General features: G+C 39.9%; 1 protein-coding gene across 2 annotated transcripts in view; it reads right to left on the reverse strand.

Moving 5' to 3' along the window:
- Positions 1-590: 590 nt before the first annotated feature.
- The window catches only part of chm (CHM Rab escort protein), an 83,204-nt gene continuing 58,583 nt past the window's right edge, over positions 591-25,211 (reverse strand). For both annotated transcript variants that reach the window (XM_055643881.1, XM_055643880.1), the window contains exons 10-15: positions 18,329-18,433; positions 15,218-15,278; positions 13,996-14,092; positions 11,236-11,337; positions 3,116-3,282; positions 591-1,671 (exon numbers count right to left, since the gene is read on the reverse strand). In XM_055643881.1, coding sequence (XP_055499856.1) covers positions 1,354-1,671; positions 3,116-3,282; positions 11,236-11,337; positions 13,996-14,092; positions 15,218-15,278; positions 18,329-18,433 — 850 coding nt within the window. In that variant the 3' untranslated portion in view covers positions 591-1,353. The remainder of the gene's footprint in view (positions 1,672-3,115; positions 3,283-11,235; positions 11,338-13,995; positions 14,093-15,217; positions 15,279-18,328; positions 18,434-25,211) is intronic.

A 25,211-nucleotide genomic window follows, 5' to 3' on the forward strand; every position in this document is an offset into this window, starting at 1 on the left:
GAATTGTTCACGTCGATAATTTATATCTTGGCAGAGGACAGCTGTGAAAAAGCTGCCTAGGAAAAAAAATTTGGAACATTACGTATCCATAAAGGAAGTGTATTCGGAGCAGAGTGAGAGCACACAAGGGAGAAGATGCAGTTTCATTTGCATAACAATGTTTCTTAAATTACAAGGGCTACAGTTCAAAAATGCTTAATTGGTTGCAAAGTGCTTTGGGACATGCCGAGGTCATGAAAAACACTACATAAATGCAAGATTCTCATTCTTCAACTGGTGGCAAAAGGCGGAAATGAACAGGAACAGTTGAATTGGACAGCTTCGCATAATTTTTTGTTCTATATCACATGACCTTCAAATGGGCCGAGTAAAAATGAGCAGGCAATAATAATAATAATAATAATCAGTGAATTGTTAATTTTTAGTCAATTTCTACAAAGGAATCATTCTTCGTTGACCATTATAGCTGTGTGAACTACTTCACAATTCAATTTACCAGTTCAGCATAGCAAATTACGCAGATGTCTTTCTTTAAATCAGCTGCAGGAACAGAATCAGAATCACACTGAAGACCAAATATCACACCGGAGTGATTTTTGCAACATTTTAATCATTTTTGTTTACATCATCATTAAACATGGAGGATTTTCACAGGTTATTGCACAGTATATGTTTTTGATATTGTACACATTAGTCATGGAAAATATTACCTTGATCTGCAAAACATCTGCTGTTCCATCACATATCATTACAGGCCCATTTGATTTTCCACTGAGAAAATTGTTTGCACCTGCCACTGCTTTCTAAAGTATATTCATAACATTAGCACTTAATTTTTTCCAGTAAACAATTTTTCAGAATGTTGAATGGTTTGTGTATTTCTTGTCAAAATAAATATTTTCTACCATTTATCACAAAAGGGTAGGAAATTTTATTTGGGGACAGTCGTATCATTACAAGTGTTCCCGAAAGGCAAGCCGCAGCTTAGATTTTATGCTTTGTTTTTGTAATTTTGGCACATTTTAAGCAAATTTATTACAGCACTTGATCCCTCTCATCTTATTCTGATAAGACAACAAATTGCATTCAATTAGTGTGAACATAGTTCAATATTCATCATTGGGAATTGGTATGATGGTGTCTACCAGGGAAGCGAGAACTGAAGAAACAGCAACAGCAGGTAAATATTTGCCAGGAGTGTTTAAAAAAAAAACAGGTTAGGTAACTTAAAGGCTGCCTTAATTGATTTTGAAACTCAAGTTACAGTTTGCATGTAGTTGCGTGTAAAGGCTGCACTCTATTTCCTGGTTGCTTCAATATTATTTGGGGTGAACATCTATTTCCCTAAATATATTATTCTGCATCTTTGGGTATCTCTGTTTCATTAATGCTATTTTTCAAAGTTTGAGTGTCAGGGCTAGAGGTTTCAGATTCTCTGTCCATTTTATTAATGGTTGATACTTCACTGACTTTTTCCTTTTTATCTTGGCCATGTTCTGCAGTATCTGCATCTACATTTTCCTCTCTTTCAACAGTTAGAGTTTCTGAAGGTGCACCAAAGCCAGCATTTTCGGGTCTTGCACCATCACCATCGTAAATAATATCTTCAGGGTTTGGTGCAGCAGGACAGAACTCTTCCCCCGGGCAGATTTGATGAAAGATAGCTTCTGCCTGGGGAAAAAAAAAGCAAGATTGCATTGTGAACAATGGATGCTGAACAAAACCACTATTCCTTAACTATTTACACAGCAGGATTAGCTCAGCCCATACAGATTCCATCAAAATTAAAATAAAATCTTAATATATTATGACAATTTCCTTAACAGGAGCACAAGCAATCCTTGGGAGGATGCATTACCAGAAACCCATCTGCATCATGATTTTCTGTAACCTGGAGCAGTCATGTGCAAAGGTGTCAAGAAACACAAGGTAAAAAAATAAAATATACTTTAATTTGCTTCGTGATTTTTATGCATCTCAGATTTTGAGAGCAATTTTCAAATTCTACAAGGGCAAATTTCTATTACATGATCAGCCATATGTTGGGGTCCTCTTGACGTCCTTTAGTTCTTTAAAACTATCTAATGTTTGATCATGGATCCAAACTGGTCCTTTCATTCATTATGTTCAAGGTATAGAGTCAGTTCTCGTTTCCCACAGAACCCCCAAAAAAACAATTTGCTGCAATTTACAATTTACCACTTTCTTTCCCCACCATCAAAATAAAATGTAGTTATTGTTTTTACTTCCCCAAAAGTCATTGCACTCCGCAACTCTGAAGTGCGATTTCAAAACTCCACAGATTTTTGTTAATTCCAAAAGTTCCTTCTGATTTCCAAACTGATTTTCAAATATCATGGTCAATAGTATGGAAGTTTCACTGCAACTAACTAAAACAAATTAATCTTGCAGTAAGAACATGACTAACTTCTACAAACAAAATGCAAACAAGTAATGAGAATGTTTCTCTACAATTAAAAAAAAACATTTCTGATATCCAAAAGAGGTTTGAAACAATGTTTGTAGGTTTTAAACAATTTAAAATATTGTTTTGCTCAGTAATAAGAGTTCAAGCCTTAGACCAGAAATTAGCACAAAGATTAATGGTTTCACTGCACTGTGGAAGTGCAACCTTGTCAGAGATGTTATCTCCAGAACATTAATTGCACTACTACGACTGTATGTACGTATATGTTTTTATTGCTCATTATTCTAAGTTCGCTCTTCTGGGGAGATGCTAACTGCATTTCGTTGTCTCCGTACTGTACACTGCACAATGGTAATAAAGATTGAACCTGAATCTGAATCTGAATAATGTAATATGCATGACTTTGTTTAGGTGGGAGACAATGGAAAACAACACCAAAGCTCTTTTGATGTACTGTTCAATGTTCATCAATAACAAAAAAGACTAATCAATTTGTCAAACTTTAATCAAATACAAACTCACTGCTACAGATGCAAACTCACTGCTATAGATGCAAACTCACTGCTATTAGTCATTTCCTCAATACTTGTGGTAACACTTTAGAAAACTAATTCTAAAACCCCATGACGGAAAATAGAACAAACAGATTGCAAGTTCTTTATTTTAAATATATTTATCTCACTGTACCTGTTCAACAGACTGTTCAAATCCAAGTGCAGCACTAGGTCCAGAACAGACGTAAACATTACTGGGAAGGCCTTCATATGCATTTCTGTCAACTGCAGATGAATCTCTTACGTTGAAAAATAAAGCCCACAGCACTTTAGGTTTCTCTCCTTCACATTCGTGTGAATCTACACAAAAAAAGGTAAATCATGTTTTCAGTTAAATGGGCTTAAATGTACAAGTAGAATGTAAACACAAAAGTACTGAATATCAAAAAGTATTTGCCAGATGAGAGAAAATGTAAAATCCTCAATCCCTCTCTCAGCTGCTGCCATTTGGCCAAGAGAGAATTATCAAATTATCAGTGCTCCTTTGAGTCTGGTGTGGCCTAGTCACGTTTGGAAACAAATGGCAAATCAATGCTACAATTGCTCAATTTAACTTTGGGACCGTATCAAATGACAGCCAGATTGAGACACAGAAAATGTTGTGCTGGGGTTGAGGGAAAAAACAAAAGCAGGATAATGGCTGAACACATTAGCTGAGGAATTAAAGACAGTTCAACTCAGGTGTCACTGACGTGAACAAGGGGGAGTTATACATGCAGTCTAGATTACCAGGAAATCATAATTTCCTCAATGATCACGTCAAGAGGGAAAATTCAGCCAGCTGAGCTGGTAAAGTTACTGACTTAGGCAAACATGGGCATATGTATGAATGGAGTGGGAGACCCATGCAGCAGCAGGAGGTAAATAAACTGGAACAAAGTTTGATAAGATTACCAACAATTGGTAAATTAGTCATAAGGGTCAATGCAGAGGAGAATGATACAGTGAGTGTTAGTGTTCATGGGGAGGGTTCATGCCAAGCAGATAGTAAAAGGTCTCGATCAGAAGGAGAAACAAAGTACATGAGCAGTTACTACAAACTGGAGTAAAGGACAACGAAAAGGAAAAAGAATATGGCGAGTAGGGAAATTCAAGCCATCTACAAGATCAGCCTTTCATATGTTGTTTAATTTTTTTGATGCGCTCTTGAAAAACAAAATCAAGCTTTATATGTGGGTGCTGATTGTTGCTGACAGATTTAGAAATAAAACCACCCTGCTGAACACAATTCAATTTCCTCCCAGTAACACCAGTTAACAACTATTTTTCCACATTCTTATTTAGGAGACCTTGATTTAAGAGACTGCAGGTTGAGGTAATAAGTAATTAGGGGATAGCAGCCAGATTATTTTTTCCCCCAAAAGAAGTTCAGCGTTAATTAGGAACAAGCAGGGGGCGAATTGATTTTTCATGTTTAACTGCAGATGCTGGAAAAATCGAAGGTAGACAAAAATGCTGGAGAAACTCAGCAGGTGAGGCAGCATCTACGGAGAGAAGGAATAGGTGACATTCCGAGTCGAGACCTTTCTTCAGACTGATGTGGCGGTTGGGGAACAAGAAAGGAAGAGTGGAGAGTGGGCTGTGGGAGAGCTGGGGAGGTGAAGGAGAGAGAAAGCAAGGACTACCTGAAATTGGAGAAGTCGATGTTCATAACGCTGGGGTGTAAACTACCCATGCAAAATATGAGGTGCTGCTCCTCCAATTTGCGGTGGGACACACTCTGGCCATGGAGGAGGCCCAGGACAGAAAGGTCGGATTCGGAATGGGAGGGGGAGTTGAAGTGCTGATCCACAGGGAGATCAGGTTAGTTAATGCGAGCTGTGCGGAGGTGTTGGGCGAAGCGATCGCTAAGCCTGCGCTTGGTCTCACCGATGTACAGCAGTTGACAGCTAGAGCAGCGGATGCAATAGATGAGGTTGGAGAAAGGAAACTACCAGGGGAGGGGGTAGTTTGGGTGGGAAAGTACAATTGACCAGGGAGTTATGGAGGGAACGGTCTCTGTGGAAAGCCGAAAGGGGAGGAGATGGGAAGATGTGGCCAGTGGTGGGATCCCGTTGGAGGTGGCGAAAATATCAGAGGATTATCTGTTGTATGTGACGGCTGGTAGGGTGGAAGGTGAGGACAAGGGGGACTCTGCCCTTGTTATGAGTGGGGGGGATGGGGAGTGAGAGCGGAGCTACGGGATATAGAAGAGATCCTCGTGAGAGCCTCATCTATAGTCGAAGAGGGGAACTTTCCCACATCTTCCACCCTACCAGCCAGCGCATGCAACAGATAATTCCCCGACATTTTCGCCACCTTCAACGGGATCTCAACACTAGCGACATCTTCCCATCTCCTCCCCTTTCGGTATTCCGCAGAGACCGCTCCCTCTGTAACTCCCTGGTCAATTCGTCCCTTCCCACCCAAACCACCCCCTCCCCGGGTACTTTCCCTTGCAACCGCAGGAAATGCTACACTTGTCGCTTTACCTCTTCCCTTGACTTCATCCAAGAACCCAAGCAGTCTTTCCAGGTGAGGCAGAGGTTCACCTGCACCTCCTCCAACCTCATCTATTGCATCCGCTACTCTAGGTGTCAACTGCTCTACATCGGTGAGACCAGGCACAGACTTGGCGATCGCTTCGCCCAACACCTCCGCACAGTTCGCATTAACTAACCTGATCTCCTGGTGGCTCAGCACTTCAACTCCCCCTCCCATTCTGAATCCGACCTTTCTATCCTGGGCCTCCTCCATGGCCAGAGTGAGTCCCACCGCAAATTGGAGGAGCAGTACCTCATATTTTGCTTGGGTAGTTTACACCCCAACAGTATGAACATTGACTTCTCCAATTTCAGGTAGTCCTTGCTTTCTCCCTCCTTCCCCTCCCCTTCCCAATTAATTTTTCATGCTTATTTATACCCCTGAAAAAATCAAATTCTGTCTATGGTAGATGACAACAATAATTGACAAATGTTAAAAGCTAGAATCCAGCAATTCCATACGAGCAGTTATTTGAAATCAAATTGGCATTTAACGACCCCACCTTGTTGCTGAGTACTCATAGCTAGTAAGGCATGTTTTCTTACATTTGTCTTCTGTGTACAACTTAGGCCTAAAGTGTTTGCTCACATTTAGTCAAAAGAGTAAAACTTGTGGCCATTGATCCATTTACTTAAATTTCATACATGTTCCACCTCATCTCAATTTATATTTCGTACATCAGTGGCTTTATCACTTTTTTCCCTTCCAGCTTCCACCCGGAGAGTAAAGGCATTATTATAAAGTGACGCACACGGTTCAGAAATGCACAGCATTTTACTTGTTTGCCTTTTTACCGCAAAATAAACCAGCTCCTTTCCAGGTGCCTTTGTCATTTTGACCTGCTATGGCCTACCGCTCACCTGATCTGGTGATTCGTCCTCAACAGCTCTAATAGAATCTGCGCTGACATTTTAATTAAAATACTGCCACTGCCACGCAGACTGCAATCACAACTGGATGATAAAAGGGGCCATGTAAAACTCGTCCGTGCAGTATTTTGGAGCAGAACTGCACCTGATGCTTCTTGTTATTGCTCCTGACATGTGAACAAAAGGATTTCAATAATGCTTAAAGCAATACAAATGATAGTGAAGCTATTCTTTGAAAATTGTCTAGAAGTTTTATATTGCAGAAGAGCAACATTAGAAAGATTATCACGCATCACTATCTTGCGGGGTGGAAGATTGCAACCTTCACATGGTCCGCCCGGTTTTGACTAATGCAATCAACCCGGCGTGCACAGTCAAATAAGATCAAATAGAACAAGTTGTCCTACAACTTTAGGCTGTGCACGCCATACGCAAGAAGAAGAAGACTATCTTGCACAACATTTAGGCATTCGCTGAAGTTCTTCAGTACAAGTAAACCCAAATTACCACCCAAGTTAAAATCTCAACAGCTTCTTGCCTTTATCGCCGGTGACAAAGGTAATTTTCAAAGGAACAGCTCAAAATGTCCCAGAATCTGCCTGCAGGAGTCAGAAGAACAAATGTTCCTCATGATCTAATGATTATAGACAGTGATACATGCTTTAAAATAGAAAAGCACATTTCCCCAACTGATAAATAAGATACTGTTGCAAATTAAAAAAAAACATACAATGATATATCATGGAAGGTGGTCAATCAGTTTATGAACCCATGCTCACTCTTTCAAATTACTATCCAATTTGTTACACAATCCTGCTTTTTCATCCATGCACAGGCAGTCTCTTTTTTACTAAAAATGTCTTTAAAACTAAATACCAAACTGATGCATGGAATTTAAAATACTCAAAAGATGAGAGGCTGTCCTTCAGGTTCAAAGATTGAATTAAAATCAATTCAAAAAAATCCTTAAAATGGTTTTGTCAGGATGACAAAATAATCATTCTGGAAATACTTATTTCAGGCAGGAAATTAACACGAGTCAGCAACAACACATGTTGGTGGAAGAAGCCAATTTGGATGATAGACTGGGTTGCATTCATAACACATTGCAATTATTTTGTGTTCCTGAGCAGAGCAGTAGCTGTGCCCCGATTGTGATGCATCTGGATAGAATACTTTCTATAATGCTGCATCTCTAGAAATGGTTAACGGTCATTGGACTTGCTGAATTTCCTTCGCCTTCTTAGGAAGCAGAGGTATTGGTGTGTTTTCTTGGCGTGGACTCCACGTGTTTCTTGAATTAATATGTTGTGTTTCTGTCATTAATATGACAGGCAGCCAATCTGCTTATACCCTTGTGGCAAAACTAACGTCAAATACTTGTTCATAGATTCGAATCTCAAAACATCAATGATGTAATGACAAATATTGTTCAATAAAACAGATATGCCGCCTTCTAGACAAAAATAAGTGGATTTCCTATTAAAACAAAATGATGCCACCTGGCCATTGGTCTTTTGCAACGGAAACATTTTCAATATTTTATCCCACCTATTTTTGAAAGATAATTCTAATACCCAACTGGTACTAAAGTATTGATAATTTTATCGTTAGGTCCACCACAAACACCAATTGGATATCCCATTGTCCTCGACTTATTTCATTTATTTCCTTCGGGTTGAACACATTGGTCAAGAGCTTCTTGGAACCAATTGTAGCCCCCCAGTATCTAAACAAAACAAAACTATTGAATGCTACTTCTTGCCTTTAATATTGTAATCTCCACCCAAACATAGAAACATAGAAAATAGGTGAAGGAGTAGGTCATTCGGCCCTTCAAGCCAGCACCACCATTCAATGTGATCATGGCTGATCATTCACAATCCTGCCTTCTCCCCATATCCCTTGATTCCACTCACCCTCAGAGCTCTATCTATCTATCTCTTGAATGCATTCAGTGATTTAGCTTCCACTGCCTTCTGCGGCAGAGAATTTCACAAATTCACAACTCTGGGTGAAAAGGTTTTTTCTCGTCTCAGTTCTAAATGGCCGACCCCTTATTCCTAAACTGTGGCCCCTGGTTCTGGACTCCCCCAACATCTGGAACATGTTTCCTGCATCTGGCTTGTCCAATTCCTTAATGATTTTATATGTTTCTATAAGATCCCCTCTCATCCTTCTAAAATCTAGTGAGTACAAGCCCAGTCGTTCCATTCTTTCATCATATGACAGTCCCGCCATCCTGGGAATTAACCTTGTGAACCTACGCTGCACTCCATCAATAGCAAGAATGTCCTTCCTCAAATTAGGAGACCAAAATTGCAGTTTCCTCATCGGGAATTTAGCACATTAGAGAGGCATAACAAACGCCCCTAAGTCACTGCTCCACATTCTCCGGGATTCTCAACCTTCCGAAACGTAATGTATCCTGTAATTTTCAGATCCTAACTTGTCAACCTGTAGCCATGTCTATCTGATAGCAGACAGGTCAAATTTCTACTTGTTCTTAATTTGTCAGTTTCAGTTTGATTGTTACGTATACTCAGGTAAAGCGCTTTATGTTTCGTCCTTACTATTTCTGTAATCTTTGTTCATCCATCATTTTACTCTTGGATTTGTATACTCTATCCCTTTAGGGAGTCACAATAAATTCATGCCAAGTCCAGTGACAGAGAATACTGACCAATATACTGGTTCAATACATGTTAGCAAATGTGGTACTTCCACATTTGTGCACATAATTCCTGAACTTTTTTCCATTTGTGAAGATGATCCTTTGCCACAGAACCAGTCCATTGTCAAAATTCTGAAATTTGCTAATCCAAGCCCATTGAACACAGGGAAATGGATTAACATTTTTAGTTGGTAAATGCTCAGAATATCCCAGACATTGATGCAAGGTTTTTGCTCCCATTCTCCCAACATGCTGAATACCAAGCCTTGTAACTAACCAGCATAAGCTTTTATTTAGAGAGATCTAATGTTTTCTGAAAATTGTGTTACATATGAATGAATTATAGCAATAATCACAATTCAGTCCATTACATTAGAATTGCATTTCTAACAGAATGGAAGTGAAGACAGGATGGGGGGGAGGGGGGAAATGACTGAATACTGTTGCAATAGCACGTCATTTTTTTCAAATGTGTTCTCATTAAAATGTAACCAGAACAACAATTATGACCCCAGGTGTTGTACATAATGTCTAGCTTTGGAGTATGAAGTGATTGCTTCATTATGTGCATGAGTTATTGATGTGTTCACGTATGTGATTGCAGTAATGTCACGCCAGAAGTTCATATTGAGGTATTCAGGTTCCAGAAAAGTATTATCTGGTTCACTCTTCATATCTATTTCAAGATCGTTAGTTATAAGCTTCTAAATTGTTTCCAGCCCCATGAGGTGTATCACATTAACTGGCAACTCCTTTTTGTAATCTTACTTCTTGTGCAATTATGTCCAATAATAATGAAATTTCACTCAATATTGGCCTCTGATTACAGGCCTCTGGAGACCAGCTCAGAATTACAGTAGACCAGTATTTTGACAGTAAAAATACAAACTGTCATCATTTTATAAAGTGAACACTGCAGCAATGGATTGACCAGAAGAGCCACAAAAACTTTAATAGAAGGTTCTCAATTTCAGCCATGCCCAGTTCAAAACCAAAGTAACAGTATGGAAAGGTTCAAATTGTGGTATTAGGCATCATTTCAATGAAATCCCCACGTACATGAACAGGATTGCCAAAGTAATTTGGCCATAAGAAGCAATCTGAGATGTTCCAGGGCAAAAATCACAAACCATGTGGGGGGGGGGGGGGGGGGGGAATCACTCAATTTGTCCATTAATGACAAAGAACCGAAAAGAAAGGGGATCCAATTCCCAAAACTGGAACATGGCAAATTTGGTACAAAGTGAACCCAAATACAAGTTAATCACACTTCAAGAAAATGATTGGAAGCAAATTTATGAAGTGAAAAAATACCAATGGGATGCAAAGAGTGAAAATAAAAGATGGAGGGAAGGGGATATGGGTAAAAGAAGCTAAAACAGGAAACGAGGGGAAAATGTTTTCATATACCCAACTAATAAATTGAAGAGGCTTTGTTTGCTTTCAAATCTATTATTGTGTTCTTTAAAACAAATTTTGGGAGCACTTACTCCAATCTCGCTTCCTTCAAATTCAGCTTTTAAAAAACAAACTCACTCAGGACACTAAAGACATGGTTTCATTTAATCTTAGAAATGTCACTGAAACTTAATGAATATGAAGTTTGTAGTCAAGTGTTGTAAGATCTGGATAAAGTTCATGCTTGCCTGATATATAGCAAGAAACTCTAATATCACACAAATGCTGGGTAATGACCATCTCCAACAACAGCCCAACCTAATGTCCCTTATATTACTTTATGAAATCACACAACTTCCAGGTGCCCTCCTTCTTGTGGACAGTTACTAGACTAGTCATGTAAATACTTCAACTTCAGAAAGGCTAATTCTTCAATAATTTCCTGACATCCCAAAGCTTTTAAACCAACCTTCTGCACAAATCAGTAACCTCCTCATATTCTCCCCCCCCCCCCCCCCTCAGGTCAAGACAACATGTTGAATTGGACACACATTACTATGATTGGCAAGGCAAAATCCTGGAACGTTATCTCTCAAGAACACTTTCCTGACATGGCCTATACAGTCTCATAAAGGTGACAAGCAGCACCTTCCATGGTTATCTAAGATTATATAGTAAATGCTGGCCTTGCTATCAATCGCCACATCTTATACAAATAGAAAATAGAATACTGTAACATAATTGTCCACTTTGTCGTGTCCTGCAGTGAAGAAAGTCTTGAGTTCATACCATTTTCTTTGTTTTCACTGTATGCAGCAAAAAGTCTGTACATCACGGGCTCCAAGTCTTCTTTGGCAGTTCCATTTGATGGACAAGTTAAGTGGACCAAATCTATATGCAAATAAAATCACAATTCAATCAAATTAGCAAAGAAATATTTGAAATGAAAACATTTTTCAATGTTATCATATCCGTGGAAACCTCCCAGTGTCCTAGCACAATACTTTATGGTGCCATTTGATCATTTAACTTTTTCTGTTATGTTTATTTTGTTGTATTGCCAAAATGCACAGGTGTAATTATTTTGCACTTTGAAGCAAACTGTGGTTTTAGCATCTACGCCGCCAATATTTATAGGTCTTGAACGTCCATAACACCAGAAGTTTATACATCAAGGTTCGATGTCTAATTTATGGTGAAAATCCTGGTGTTGGCAACTTTATTAGTGACTCAGATTCATGTACATAGGATTCCTGGAGATGAAATATCAAATTATTATTTATTTGTTAAAATGAACACTAAGTTTAGAAACGTTACTGAGTTGGATGATCAGCCATGATCATATTGAATGGCGGTGCAGGCTCAAAGTGCCGAATGGCCTACTCCTGCACCTATTTTCTACGTTTCTATGTTTCTTCAAAATACATTAGGAACATATGTACTGGGTCACTATTGTTCTTTGTGAGTATCAAGTACAATTAAATTTATAATGCAAAACAGAGAGGATGATTTCAAATTATTTGATATTGAAATGAACTGTGTGTGAACAGAAAACACACCCACAGTACATTAAAAAGTTCCAAACAAATAATGTGGCTTCAGTAATCCAAAATATATACCTGAATATATACTTGAAAGTGCATGCCTAGCTATTAGAATTGTTTTAAATATAAACTTCCAAGTATTTGACGGAATCTCAAAACTGTGAGTTCCCATTATGCAAATACTGAGCTACATGGATTAAAGTCGTCCAAAACTGCATAGTTGGTGAACCATGTAGACCTCATTTGATTCCATGTCCTCTGGCAAATAGTACAGGCAGTTCGTAAAGAAAAAAAAGAGAACCAGTGACATGCAAATATATACACTTGCTTAATGTACTTTTTAATATTGAAAATGGTAATGCTGTAAATGTCCACACTGCCCATCAAATGCATTTCGTTGTCTCTGTACTGTACACTGACAATGACAATTAAAATTGAATCTGAATCTGAAGCAAAAGTATTGTATCACTGATCTTATCCACTGGCTGACTATCTGAACTGGACCATGCGGGGAAAGCAAATCAAGAGGGAAGTTAATCCAGATTTATTTTTAAGAGCTATACTTTTCATCTTATGACAAATCTTGCAAGAATGTTCAAATGGGACGGGATAATGATGAAACCTGTGTGGACTATTATGGTGAGCTTATCAATGCTTGCAGCAATAGCGTAATGCATCAGGAGTTATTTTGGACACTGGGAAGTCCTGCATTTGCATTTTACTTCTAGGGACAGCAGTTGGTGTTTTTGACTGGTTGGCAAAGCACAATTGGCACCGTTTATGCACTTCAAGGTACAAGAGTGTTATTTAACTTAAACTATATCTTCTGCTAGAAGTTGAAACAGCAAATTATTCTATTTATTAATTCCTCTCGTGCAAATTGTTCACCACTGTGCAAGCATGTCCTTGAATTCTTAGTTACTGAACATCCTGACTGTATCACTTGAGGAAACACCCATTCCTTCTGTCCAGAGATGCTGCCTGTCCTGCTGAGCTACTCCAGCATTTTGTGTCTACCAGACTGTATCGCTGTTCATTTAAGATAATTACTGTGTACTGCAATTTACATCACCGTGCAACAATGCGCAGCATTCTCCACAAGGGACTGGTAAAGTCTCCAAGGTTTATACTTTTATAATGGTATTTACAACAAAATCTGTACTATTAACATTTTAACAAAGCACGAAAGGTGTTAGTTCTGCATTTCTTCTTGCTCCACTTTATTCGCATAATTTTATCGACTAATTCATTCAAACATCCATATGTCAAAAGTTGTTTGGCTAATAATAACTCAATAAAGTTCAGAATAAGGAATAGTTCAGCCTTTAATATGAAGATTCTGTAAGTTTAACAGGGGCTTTCACAGATCAAACATTTCTTGAAGTAGAAAAAAAATTGTCAGTCACAGTACAACACATCCCCGTCAACAATGGCATCATACTGCCTCAGGCTTTCTACACGGGGGTGGGGTGGTGATAAGAATCTAATTTCCTTTATTGCAAAATGCCTAATACCACAAAAAAACTTTACACAATTGAACAATAAATCAAAGGATCTCTATATTTTATAGTGCTTCATACTGTCTTTACATTGTGCCCTCTGCAGAAGTCTGCCACATCAGTTTCTATTATCCAACGTGTTTTAGTCATTCAGGTATGACTGAATTAGCAACAGCAGCTGAAGCCATTTGTCATGTAATGCTCTTCTAGCAGGAAGAGCAATGATTTCAGTTCATGATTCAATCATTTGAGTAATATTTTCAGGGCAAGTGAAAGACTTCAGTTCCAGTCAGCTGGCAACTCTGATTACATGTGTGTAATCTTCAGAACACATGATCTGGGGCTTGAAGAATAAATGAATTAATCTTCAATAATCATTGACCAGGGTAAATCACTTGCTTAAAAATCAATTTAAATATGAAAATAATACAGCAAACAAGATTAAATATAGATTTCAAAACAAAATAGCTGTTTGCAGGGGAAGTAAATGTAAAATCTTAACTTACAGGTGCCCTGTGGACAGGTCATTGAAGATGGACAGAGTTCAATGATTCGTACCAATGGCTGGCAATCCTCCCTTGCAGGCACAGTTAAAATAGAAATCTGTCAAATCATTGAATATGGTTAGTGATTATTGAGGGGAAGTAAAACAAAGGTCACTTTGTTTGCATGATAATCTTATATTGGAGTTTGCTTGGTTGCTTCACTGTTGTTTGTGGTATCTTGCTGCATACAACTAATCGGCCACATTTGCCCCTTTCAGGCTTGTTTTACCATAAAATATGCACAAAGTCCTCAAGAGATTAACTGTGGGGGGTTTGAATACAGCCACAAGAACCAGAATACCTGAAACATGCTTTAAACTTCCAAGTTCCCTAATTAGTAATGCCATGAAATTACTCTGCTTAATATGTATAAAAAAGTACTAATTTTGATAAATACATTACAATAATTTTATAGGGAAGAGGAAGGTGGGACACAACATATCTCAGGATAGCTGAATGTCATCTGTTTTAATAGGTTATTTTTTGTTACACTGAATTGTACATGATATTGTCACATTATACATCAGTGTATTTACATTTTACAAGGAGGAAGGCTCACCCATTCAAGAAAAATCATAGTCACAGCATAGAAAACTGAACTTTTCCTGAATTTTCACTTCTTGAAGTGAAAATTCATTCCAAGAGTTTATGGACTTTGCATTTTCCACAGTAGGACCTTTGGGATTGATCACTCAATAAAAAATAATTCTTAGCAGGAACATTTGAAAAAGACTCTGATCATACACACCAGATTAGCTGCCACGTTCACTTTCTGAATGGCAGGGTACTTAGATGTTCCAATGATCCACACCACAGTACCCAACAGAATACTTAAAACATGAAAACTATCACCCAAGCTGCGTTGTTAATCTTTCTGTCAGCAGGAACTGATGTCTCCCATGCATCTTATATTTAGATTTCATCTTTGTAAAAGTGGGTGCCTGTTACAAATTACTTTGACCCAATTTAATAGTACATCCTTTAAACAGTTTTCTTAGCATTAAAACTAATTGTCCAGTTATCAGAATACAAATGTTTTGAAAGGCTATATATCAAGAATCAGAGTGTTTTATTGTCATATGTCCCAGACAGAACAATGAAATTCTTACTTGCAGCAGCACAACAGAATATGCATATATATTAATTATAATAATGGATACATTTTGTTAAAAACTACCACTACCTGTTCAGATTCAGACTTCAAGATGGAAGAATCTGTGATGAGAACAGCTCTTGAAAAATACCTGTGAGAAAAATAAAATTGCAGAACGGCACATGAACTATAGAATTAAAAGAGTAATATAAATTGTTTAACATGTATAAATATCAATGTAGCAGGTAGTCAATCCTTACAAGGTGGTCAACCATTAAAAAAAATAAAAATAAGCTGAAAGTGAAAATGGATAACAATGATCGATTCAAATCTTTTTCGGGCCTTATTCGGGACGACAATCGGGTTTACAGGGAGGAGGTGAAACAACTGGTGGACTGGTGCAACACGAACAATCTGATCCTGAATGTTGACAAAACAAAGGAGGTCACCGTTGACTTCAGGAGAAACCGGCAGTCACACACCATTACACATTAATGACATCGATGTGGAGTTGGTCAGTAGCACTAAGTTCCTGGGGGTGCTGATCACGAACAGTCTGACCTGGTCACAAAACATCGCATCACTAGTTAAGAGAGCGCAGCAGCGTTTGCACTTTCTGCACCGGATGAGAAAAGCTCACCTCCCCCATCCAGTCCTCACCACTTTCTATGGGGCACCATAGAGAGTATTTTTACCAGCTGCATCTCTGTCCGGTTTGGGGACTGCAAAGCCTCCGACTGGAAGTCCGTGCAGTGAGTGGTGAGGGTGGCTGAAAAAATCATTGGGACTTCTCTTCCTTCAATCCAGGTCATTGCTTGCAAACGTTGCTTGTCCAAGGCCAACAGCATTATAAAAGACCCCACACATCTCAATCACTGACTGTTCACTCTGTTGCCCTTGGGCAAAAGGTATCGCAGTACAAGGAGCACAACGGCCAGGTTTTGCAACAGCTTCTTCCCCCGAGCCATCAGACTCGTGAATTCCATATAATGTGCCGCCACTATTATCTATTTTATCTTTTTATCTATTTTATCTTTTTATCTATTTTATCTTTTTATCTATTTTATCCTTTTGTTATTTTATGTTGCACGGTGAGCCAGATGCAACTAATTTTGTTCAGATTTGCATTTGTTGGTATATTTTTGAATTATAATAGTCTTTGATTGATTTTTGGACTTAGTAGGTTTTTGACATATTTCACATTTATTGCTTTTCTTACTATACAATATCATGGAATGAGAATGACATTCAGAATTAATTGTTCCCATTCTAGTTCTGTGGGTTCCAAGGTGGCTAATAAGACCCACGTAAGACACACAGATTCTGTCAAAGGTAGGTTAGATGATTCTTGACTGGGTGCGAGAGAATTTTGAAATTGGCATGATCCTTCTGTCATTTACGTTGGGTTTCCAGTGAGTAGACTTAAGGTTCATCCCAAATATACCTTCATTTTGAGTGGCTACAAATCAGGAATCACTAGAATTGGTGAGGATGTTCACCATTTTCAGAATCTTTAACCATTCTTGAATCCTTTTGGCTGGGATAGAGTGTCTTGGGCAAGTGGCCAATCCATTGAACTAAAGTGTACTCCAATACTCATTCACTTATTCTGCCAGTGGATTTGGAGGATTTTGTTTTGTAGTACCTCTTTAATACTCATTAGTATCTGGAGATACTAGCTGCCAGTAGTTTCATATCTCAAATATATAGAAATGCAGATAGTTTCTGCTTAGTAAGCCACGAGCTGTGCTGAGTTTGAGGCTTTGATTATCAAACAATGTTTCCAAAGAGCCAACATTTAGGCCAGTGCATTGAACACACTTATGAATTTCACTATCAGCTTCTGCCTTTATTGAGAGCAGCCACCTAAGATTGGGAAGCAATCCATGTTTTCCAGGGTCTTCCTCCAAACCTACCAACAGAAGTTAGTGTGTTATAATTGGGCAGGTTGGTAAATGGCCTGTCCCACTGCGGCAACCTAATCTACAAGTTCAGACGAGTTTGCCCTCGACTCATACTCGCATGATCTACACGAGGTCCTAGGAGGTCTTTGTAACTCTCCTTCATGCCCGAGAGTAGTCCCCGCTTATTCGAGGCCTCAGCTAGGTCGCGGTGTATTTTTCAACATGCTGAAAAATGCCCGCAAGTAAAAGAAGGTCACCATGGGAAAAAATCGATACTTTTTTTACTCGTAGTTTTAGTCGAAGTAGGTCGGCATGTTATTCGTAGGTAATCGAGGGTAGTCGAAGGTAGTTGTAGATAGTCTTCAACATAGTCGAAAGGAGGTTGAAGGAGATCGTCTTCGCTCCCCACTATTCGGTGTCCAATTTTCCCAAAGCTAGTCGAAGCTAGTCTTCAACATAGTTGAAGGAGGTCGAAGGAGGTCTTCTACATTGTTGAAGGAGGTCTTCAACATGACATTTTCTCAAACTCTCCTAAACTCGCCATTTAGGTCGCCGCAGTGGGACAGTCCCTTAAAGGATTGTTTTGCAGATGTTAAGCCTCGTTCTCTTGCATGCTATAGTTATTGAGTGCATGATTTGTAATTTTGTTTAAAGTGCAGACATATTGCAATCACCACATTGCAGCTTGATAACACAGTTCAGGTGAACATGGAAGAGAGGTGCACCTTTGTTGAAAATAGACTGAAGAAAAAGTACTAGGGTAATGATAGCCTTACTAACAGCAGTCTGCTCTGGTCTAGATCTGGCTCTACCAGTTAAGATCATGGGTTGCATGCCATCATGAATTGTAGCACAGTATAGCACAAGGAGATAATTGGACCAACGTCACAAAGATAATTTAAAAATGTGAAAGTTGGATGTTATCCAAAGGTGAGCCATCTTCTTGGGTATCTGCACAATGTTAAGCTACAACGGGAGAGTCATATATCATGTGATCCTGAGAACATTACAACAATGTAATATGCAATGCAACAGTAAATTTTTAATAGTCTTCCTTAATTCACATTTTCTATATTAGGATCTTAACATGCATTTTTCACTACAATTAAATTTTTGTCACATTTGCACATTATAAAGAAAACTCCGCTATCTTTTTTCAACCTAAATGTTAGTGAACATTTTCTCCTTTTAAATTACACTTTACTCAAAGTGGCAATTTCAAACGAGAAAATATATACATGATGTTTATATGCATGATGCTTAGGAATGCCTAAAAGAACAATGTAACAGTTCTTACCTGTACTGGATATTTTTAGTACTTTTTTTAGGTAGATAGCTATCATTCACAATAAAATGTTCACAGGTTATGCGAAGGCCATTACTGTCAATTACAGCTTTACATCTGCAATTGAATATGAAATACAGGGAATGAAGCAAGTTGGATGATTATTCACAAACAACACATGGAATTCATTCCAACCCGATGTTTTATCATGTACTCACAAGGAAATACACAAAGTGCTAGATTACTCAGCAGGTCAGGGAGCAACTGTGCAGAACATAGATAGGTGACATTTCAGGTCAGGACCCTTCTTCAGACGTGCTCATGCCTGTGCCTCTACTTGTGTGTGTGTGCGTGTGCATGTGCGTGCGTAGAAAGCTGGATGAGAGACGGAGGCAGCTTAAGCCCCAAACAAGTGATGGTAGATACAGGTGAGGATTCATTTTTTGGTACATGGGTGGACAAAGACCAGAGATAGGAAGAATAGGCTGTGCGATCAAGTGAGTAGAGGCACAAAATGTGAAGCCAGAGGAAGGGATATGGGTAGAATACCAAGGAAGGGGAAAGATGGGTAAGGGGGAGGATAATGGAAGAAATGGATGCATATCCAGTTGAGGCCTAGGGAAGAAAAAGGCAGAGATGTAGCTGCATAGTTACCTGAAATTAGACATTTCAATGTTCATTCCGTTGGTTTGTAAGTTACCCAAGCGGAATAAGAGGTGTAGTTTCTCCAGTTTTCATGTGGCTCCACTCTGACAGTGGAGGAAGCTCAGAACAGAAAGGTTGGTATGGGATTGGGAAAGGGTGTTAAAATGGTTAGCAACCAGGAGATCCAGCTGGCCTTGGCGGATTGAATGCGTGTTTGACAAAATTGTCATCTGGTCTATGCTTGGTCTCTAAAGGAGGTACTGGGGTATAGACACAACAAATGTAGTAGATGAGGTAAGAAGAGGTGCAAGTGGATAGATGCCAGATGGATGGTATAGGAACCTACAGTTACCGGGGAAAGTGCCTTTGGCAGGGGGAGATGGGGTTTGGTTTCGAAGGGATGAGCGTTTAAAAGGAGTTGCAGAGGGAGCAATCTTTGCGGAAAGTGAAAAGGGGCGAGGATGGGAAGATGTGACGTAGTGGGTTTATGCTGAAGATGGTGGGAATGTCGGAGAATAATGTGTTGGATAGGGAGGCTGGTGTGGTGAAAGGCAAGAACCAGGAGAACTACCCTTATTCTGGCTGGGGCAACAGGGAGTGAGCGCAGAACTATGGGACTGTGGGTGAGGTGCTTTCTATGATAGCAGCGGGAAACCGCGTCTACTAAAAAACTTTTCCGTCTCTATTGTATACTATAAACCCACTGACTCCCAGTTATCTGGACTACTACTCTTCCTACCCTGCTTCTTGCAAAGATGCCATACCCTACTCCCAACTTCTCCATCATTGCTGCATCTGCTCACAAGATGAGGCTTTCCACTCTAGGACAGAGTTTTCATCTTTCTTTAGTAAACGTGCCTTCCACCCGGCTTATTGATGGATCCTTCATGTGCACACTTTACTGCAGCACTTCGTATCATCTGATGTTTTATCAAACCGATTTTACAGTAAAATTGGTTAGAGCCACAAATATAGCATATTGACATTGAAGTCGATCACTGATATTGATGAATCTGTAAATTTTCAAAGCAAATTTCTGTTCAGAATTCAACAGAATGCAACAAGGAATCCAATTTGTGACCTCCTTGCCTGGCACGACATGTAGATATATAAACCTTAAAGTATGACAATAGCAATACATTTACTTCAATGGTTAATTATCCACACCAGTGAATGCAAGTGACCATCCTCCAGAGAAATTATTTGCCTTTAAGAAAAATGCATCCCAGCTAGGGAAGATTTACATAGATGTAAACACACAAAATGTTTTTTTTTTTTTTTAAAAGAGCTGTGGAACAGATCATTCTCCTAATTCTAAATCTATTTTCGAGATGCTTTTTGATTGAATGTAATTTGGAATATAAATCTCTAGACATTTTTCTATTCCCCTACTAAGAGACTAAATTAAAATAAAATGCTGCAGGTTAACTCTAAAATTGTAAACACATTGGTATTAAAATGGGCAATGATAGTAAAAGATAAGATGGGCAATAAGATAGTAAAAGAGATCTATCCAATTCTGTACAGAAATATTTAATTCCTATATTTATTACGCCAAATATGAACCATGTTCATCTCCTGCTTAAGTCCTTCTACACATTAAATGACTGGGAATTACCAACTACATGAGTAAAAATGTGACTGCGGAGTTGGAAATAGCTTTTCATTAATGAAAATGTGTATTCAAGTTGACTTTGTTTATTTACACCTTCTGATTCATTAAAAAAAAAATCAATGCTTGTGAAAATAGTTTCCATTCTTTTACATTATTTCCATGCCCATTTTTCTCTAAGAAGAATTTAGCAACTTTATTTCCTTACTTCAGAAATAAATTTTAAAATGTATTGATAATTTAATTGACCGATGTGTTGCAGACAGAATACAGACCAGAGATCTCAACGACCAAACCTACATCTATTAGCATGATGTATCAATCAAATGAACTTTATTTTTCCGTTAGGAACTTTGGTTTCTGCAGCCATACAACAAAAAGAAAGAATTTTACAACTCAATTCACACAGACATCCATCACAGTGAATCTCCTCCTCACTGCGATGGAAGGCAAAGTCTTGTCCCTCCCCTGCTCTCCATCCTTTCCCAATGTTAAAGCCCCCGGCGGGGCGGTGTTAAGTCCCGCGGCCGTTAAGTCTGCGCCACGCCGGGCGAGGTCAGGCCCTGCCCCGGGTCGCCTTCAGCCCCGCAACTCAGGCAGGAGAAGCTGCCGCCGCGTGAGCTCCGATAAGTGGTCTCCCACCAGGGACCCACAAGCTCCCGATGTCACCGTCCACAGGCCTCCGAAGCTCCGAAGTCCGGTCGCAGCCGTGTGCCACCACAGCTTCCCACGCTCCAAGGCCGGCCAGCCGCACGACGGTAAGTCCGCAGGCTCTGTGACTGGAGCCCCCAGGTCGTTCCGGCTGGAGGCCGCTCTACGGTGCTAGGCCCCAACGACAACAGAGACCCGACAGGGAAAAGGTAGGGTTTCCTGTGCAGGGAAGAGATTTAAAAGTTTCCCCCACCCCCCACATATACACAGTCAAAAACAATATAAAAACCCATTAAACGAGACCAAAAAAAAAGATAGATGGACTGCAGGGGCCGCTGCCGCGAAGCGCCGCCATTTTACATGAAGTACCCGCTGAATTTTTTCTCCCCAGATATCACAGATTATGTAAAATATTCCCTCAAGAAGTTTGGATGGTGTAGCACATGATCAAATATGCTATGCTCCTTCAGAAGGAGCAGTTTTTATGATAGGCATACAATTTTCTTTATTTTACAACCGCAACATCCAAATACTAAAGCAACTCCATGTTGCTTCAAATTCCCAGTCACTCCACTTTTATGCTAAAGATCGAATCACAGATGCTCATCTACCAAAACTTGGCCCGGATTTAACTGTAGTTAATGAGAAACAAAGATGTCCTTTTCTTCAATGGATAAAGATGCTTGAGTGCATCAATGATCGAAGCATCAAGAGCATAACCTTAGTAATATTGCATGAGAAAATAAGTTTTATTTGCTGGTACAACCTAGGTAGGATAAAGTAACCATTCTCATCTCTTCCACCTTCCCCATACTCCCAGGTTTGTTCTTTAAAATAACCATTCGTGCCAGTTAACTTTCATCCTCTGTCTCCCTCTCCTTACATGACAATCAAATGACTTGTACATTTAATAACTGCTTTTCCCCCATCTTTGCAAAGTAATGTCTTCTCATCACCATTTGCACTGATCAAAAGTCTCTTAAGATAACGGCAAAATTCCTCAAAGGGGGCATAAACTAATTTCCACTTTTACACAATTGCAGAAAATGTACATGTTTGTAAAAAAAAAAATATTGGATGGTATCATTAATATCAACAAAAGTTGCCATACAGATGGGATGATGATGCAAGATCCTCCTTTCCTTGGATTTTATATCTGGAATAATCAAGTCAAGTTTATTTGTCACATATGGATACGAGATGTGCAGTGAAATGAAAAGTGGCAATGCTTGCTGATTGTGCAAAAACCCCCCCCAAAAAACTACAAAACAGAATAGAACAGAATCAGTAATTACATATTTGTGAGAAAAAACCCCCATCAATTTTAAAAAGACAACAGTAAATTGGTACGTTAAGTTAGTCCCTGGTGAGATAAGAGTTTACAATCCTAATGGCCTCTGGGAAGAAACTCCTTCTCACCCGCTCTGTTTTCACAGCATGACAGCGGAGGCGCTTGCCTGACCATAGCAGCTGGAACAGTCTGTTGCTGGGGTGGAAGGGGTCTCCCATAGTAACACCAAGACTCAAAACCAAAGGGTCATTAATATACCATGCAGGCATTTTCAGGGATCCCGTGTGGCATGGCGGGATCTCAAATCAACAAATATATTAAAAGCTAAGGGAATAGATTTTGAGTATGCTGAGGGCAGGGGCATGAATTAATTACGAGTAGGAAAGGAGTTAAGGCCAAAACAATTCTAATTAGCGATAATCTTACACATCAGCATTGTTCATTGGGCTGCCATGTGATTAAACTCTTGCTCTTATTTCCTATATTCTGTATAACCTTATAATCTTACACTGGTAGGTGAGCGGTGGTGGGGAGGGGTGGAGTTTGGCAGGTGTCAATGGCAGATGGGATGAATGAGTAGGAAAGTACGTATCAGTTGGATTCTGAAGTTGAGAGAGTGGGGAGAAAGCCAGATCTGGTGAAATAACACAGCAAACACATCAGCTACAACACACTCAGGACATTAGGTGAAAATGGAAAATTTAAACACCCACCTGGACAACCCAACATATACTTCAATTCTACTTTAATCTTATTCTCACCAATAGACCTGACACGTGAACATGTTAGTTTGGCACATTTGCCACTGCCTATCCACGAGTTAGGTTCTTGTCCCTGTACAAAATCAAGAATTTGTGGCCCATGTAACAAGACATGGTTGTGAATGATATCAATAAAAGTTGAAGACGTGCAGGAGCAGACCAGGTTGCCAAGCTGGAAGAGATATCAAGGACTGGTATTCGCTATGGGGGAATTTGAACACAAAAAGACGATTGCTAAATTTGAATTTTAGATGGAATTTGAGATGGAAATTAGTGCAGGATGGAAGATGGGAGACTATGCAAACAAGTATTTGAGCAATAGTCTGCAAGTAGTAAAGGCATTGATGATGGTTTTAGCAGCTATCGGGCTGCAGCAGAAATTGAGGAGAGATATTTTGGTGGTTAGGTAGATGAGGCTGGAGAAGTATGGTGAAAGTGGACTGGACAATGAAGCTAGCAACATTTTTTTTACAAAATACAGTAAACCTTGAGTTAATGGACCCCTTGATAACGGATTTTGGATATAGCAGACAGATCTGCCGAGGCAACCACCAGCTCGCACCACCACCCGGCTCACAAGGTGCACTGGCGGCCTTCTTCACCCATCGCATGGTCTGGCTTACATTGTAGCCAATGGAGATAACGCTTTCTTCAAGCCAACGACAGGTCACTGTGGGGCTCCCTTCCCTCCCACATGCTGCTGCTTCTTCCTGTCAGCCCTTTGCTTTGTCTGTTCCCCGGACCACCGTTGCTTCCTTTCTTGTCACTCTGTCCACTCGGCCTCTCCCCCACCGCCAAACTGCTGCTGCCCCCTCCACCTTCACCCCCGGAGTTGCTGACATACTCCACCTTGGAAGATGTCGGCGACTGTGGTGGAATGAGGGAGAGGCCGAGTGGACAGAATAACAGGAGGAGGAGGAGGAGGAGGAGATGGTGGTGGTGAAGGAATGGGGAGCAGAGAAAGTGATGGGCAGACAGGTAAACATAGAAACATAGAAATTAGGTGCAGGAGTAGGCCATTCGGCCCTTCGAGCCTGCACCGCCATTCAATATGATCATGGCTGATCATCCAACTCAGTATCCCGTACCTGCCTTCTCTCATACCCTCTGATCCCCTTGGCCACAAGGGCCACATCTAACTCCCTCTTAAATATAGCCAATGAACTGGCCTCAACTACCCTCTGTGGCAGAGAGTTCCAGAGATTCACCACTCTGTGTGAAAAAAGTTCTCCTCATCTCGGTTTTAAAGGATTTCCCCCTTATCCTTAAGCTGTGACCCCTTGTCCTGGACTTCCCCAACATCGGGAACAATCTTCCTGCATCTAGCCTGTCCAACCCCTTAAGAATTTTGTAAGTTTCTATAAGATCCCCTCTCAATCTCCTAAATTCTAGAGAGTTCTAGAGGTAGAAGCAGTAGCAGGTGGGAAGGAAGCTCCATGGTGACCGAGCACGTCCTTTTCAGTGGCGGCAGTGGCCTGAAGAAAACGCTGTCCCAGGATACTATAATGTGAGCTGCAACTTCAACTTACAGCGTGGCAGCTGGTGAAGAAGGCTTGCTGGTGCAAACAAGTGGCATCAGTGCCTAGTTTTAAGGTGAAACGATACAAAATGCTGGAGTAACTCAGCAGACTGAATCAGTCTGAAGGAGGGTCCCAAAGTCACCTGTCCATATTCTTCAGAGACCAGACCCGCTGAGTACACCATCAGTACACTGAGTGCACCTGATACACCATATTTTTGTGTATTAACCAGCATCGACAATAGACAATTAGGAAAAGGGGAGATGCAACGAGACCTGGGTGCCATGGTACACCAGTCATTGAAAGTAGGCATGCAGATGCAGCAGGCAGTGCAGAAAGCAAATGGTATGTTAGCATTCATAGCAAAAGGATTTGAGTATAGGAGCAGGGAGGTTCTACTGCAGTTGTACAGGGT

The sequence above is a fragment of the Leucoraja erinacea genome, chromosome 12, assembly GCF_028641065.1.
Source record: "Leucoraja erinacea ecotype New England chromosome 12, Leri_hhj_1, whole genome shotgun sequence".
Taxonomy (NCBI): Eukaryota; Metazoa; Chordata; class Chondrichthyes; order Rajiformes; family Rajidae; genus Leucoraja; species Leucoraja erinaceus.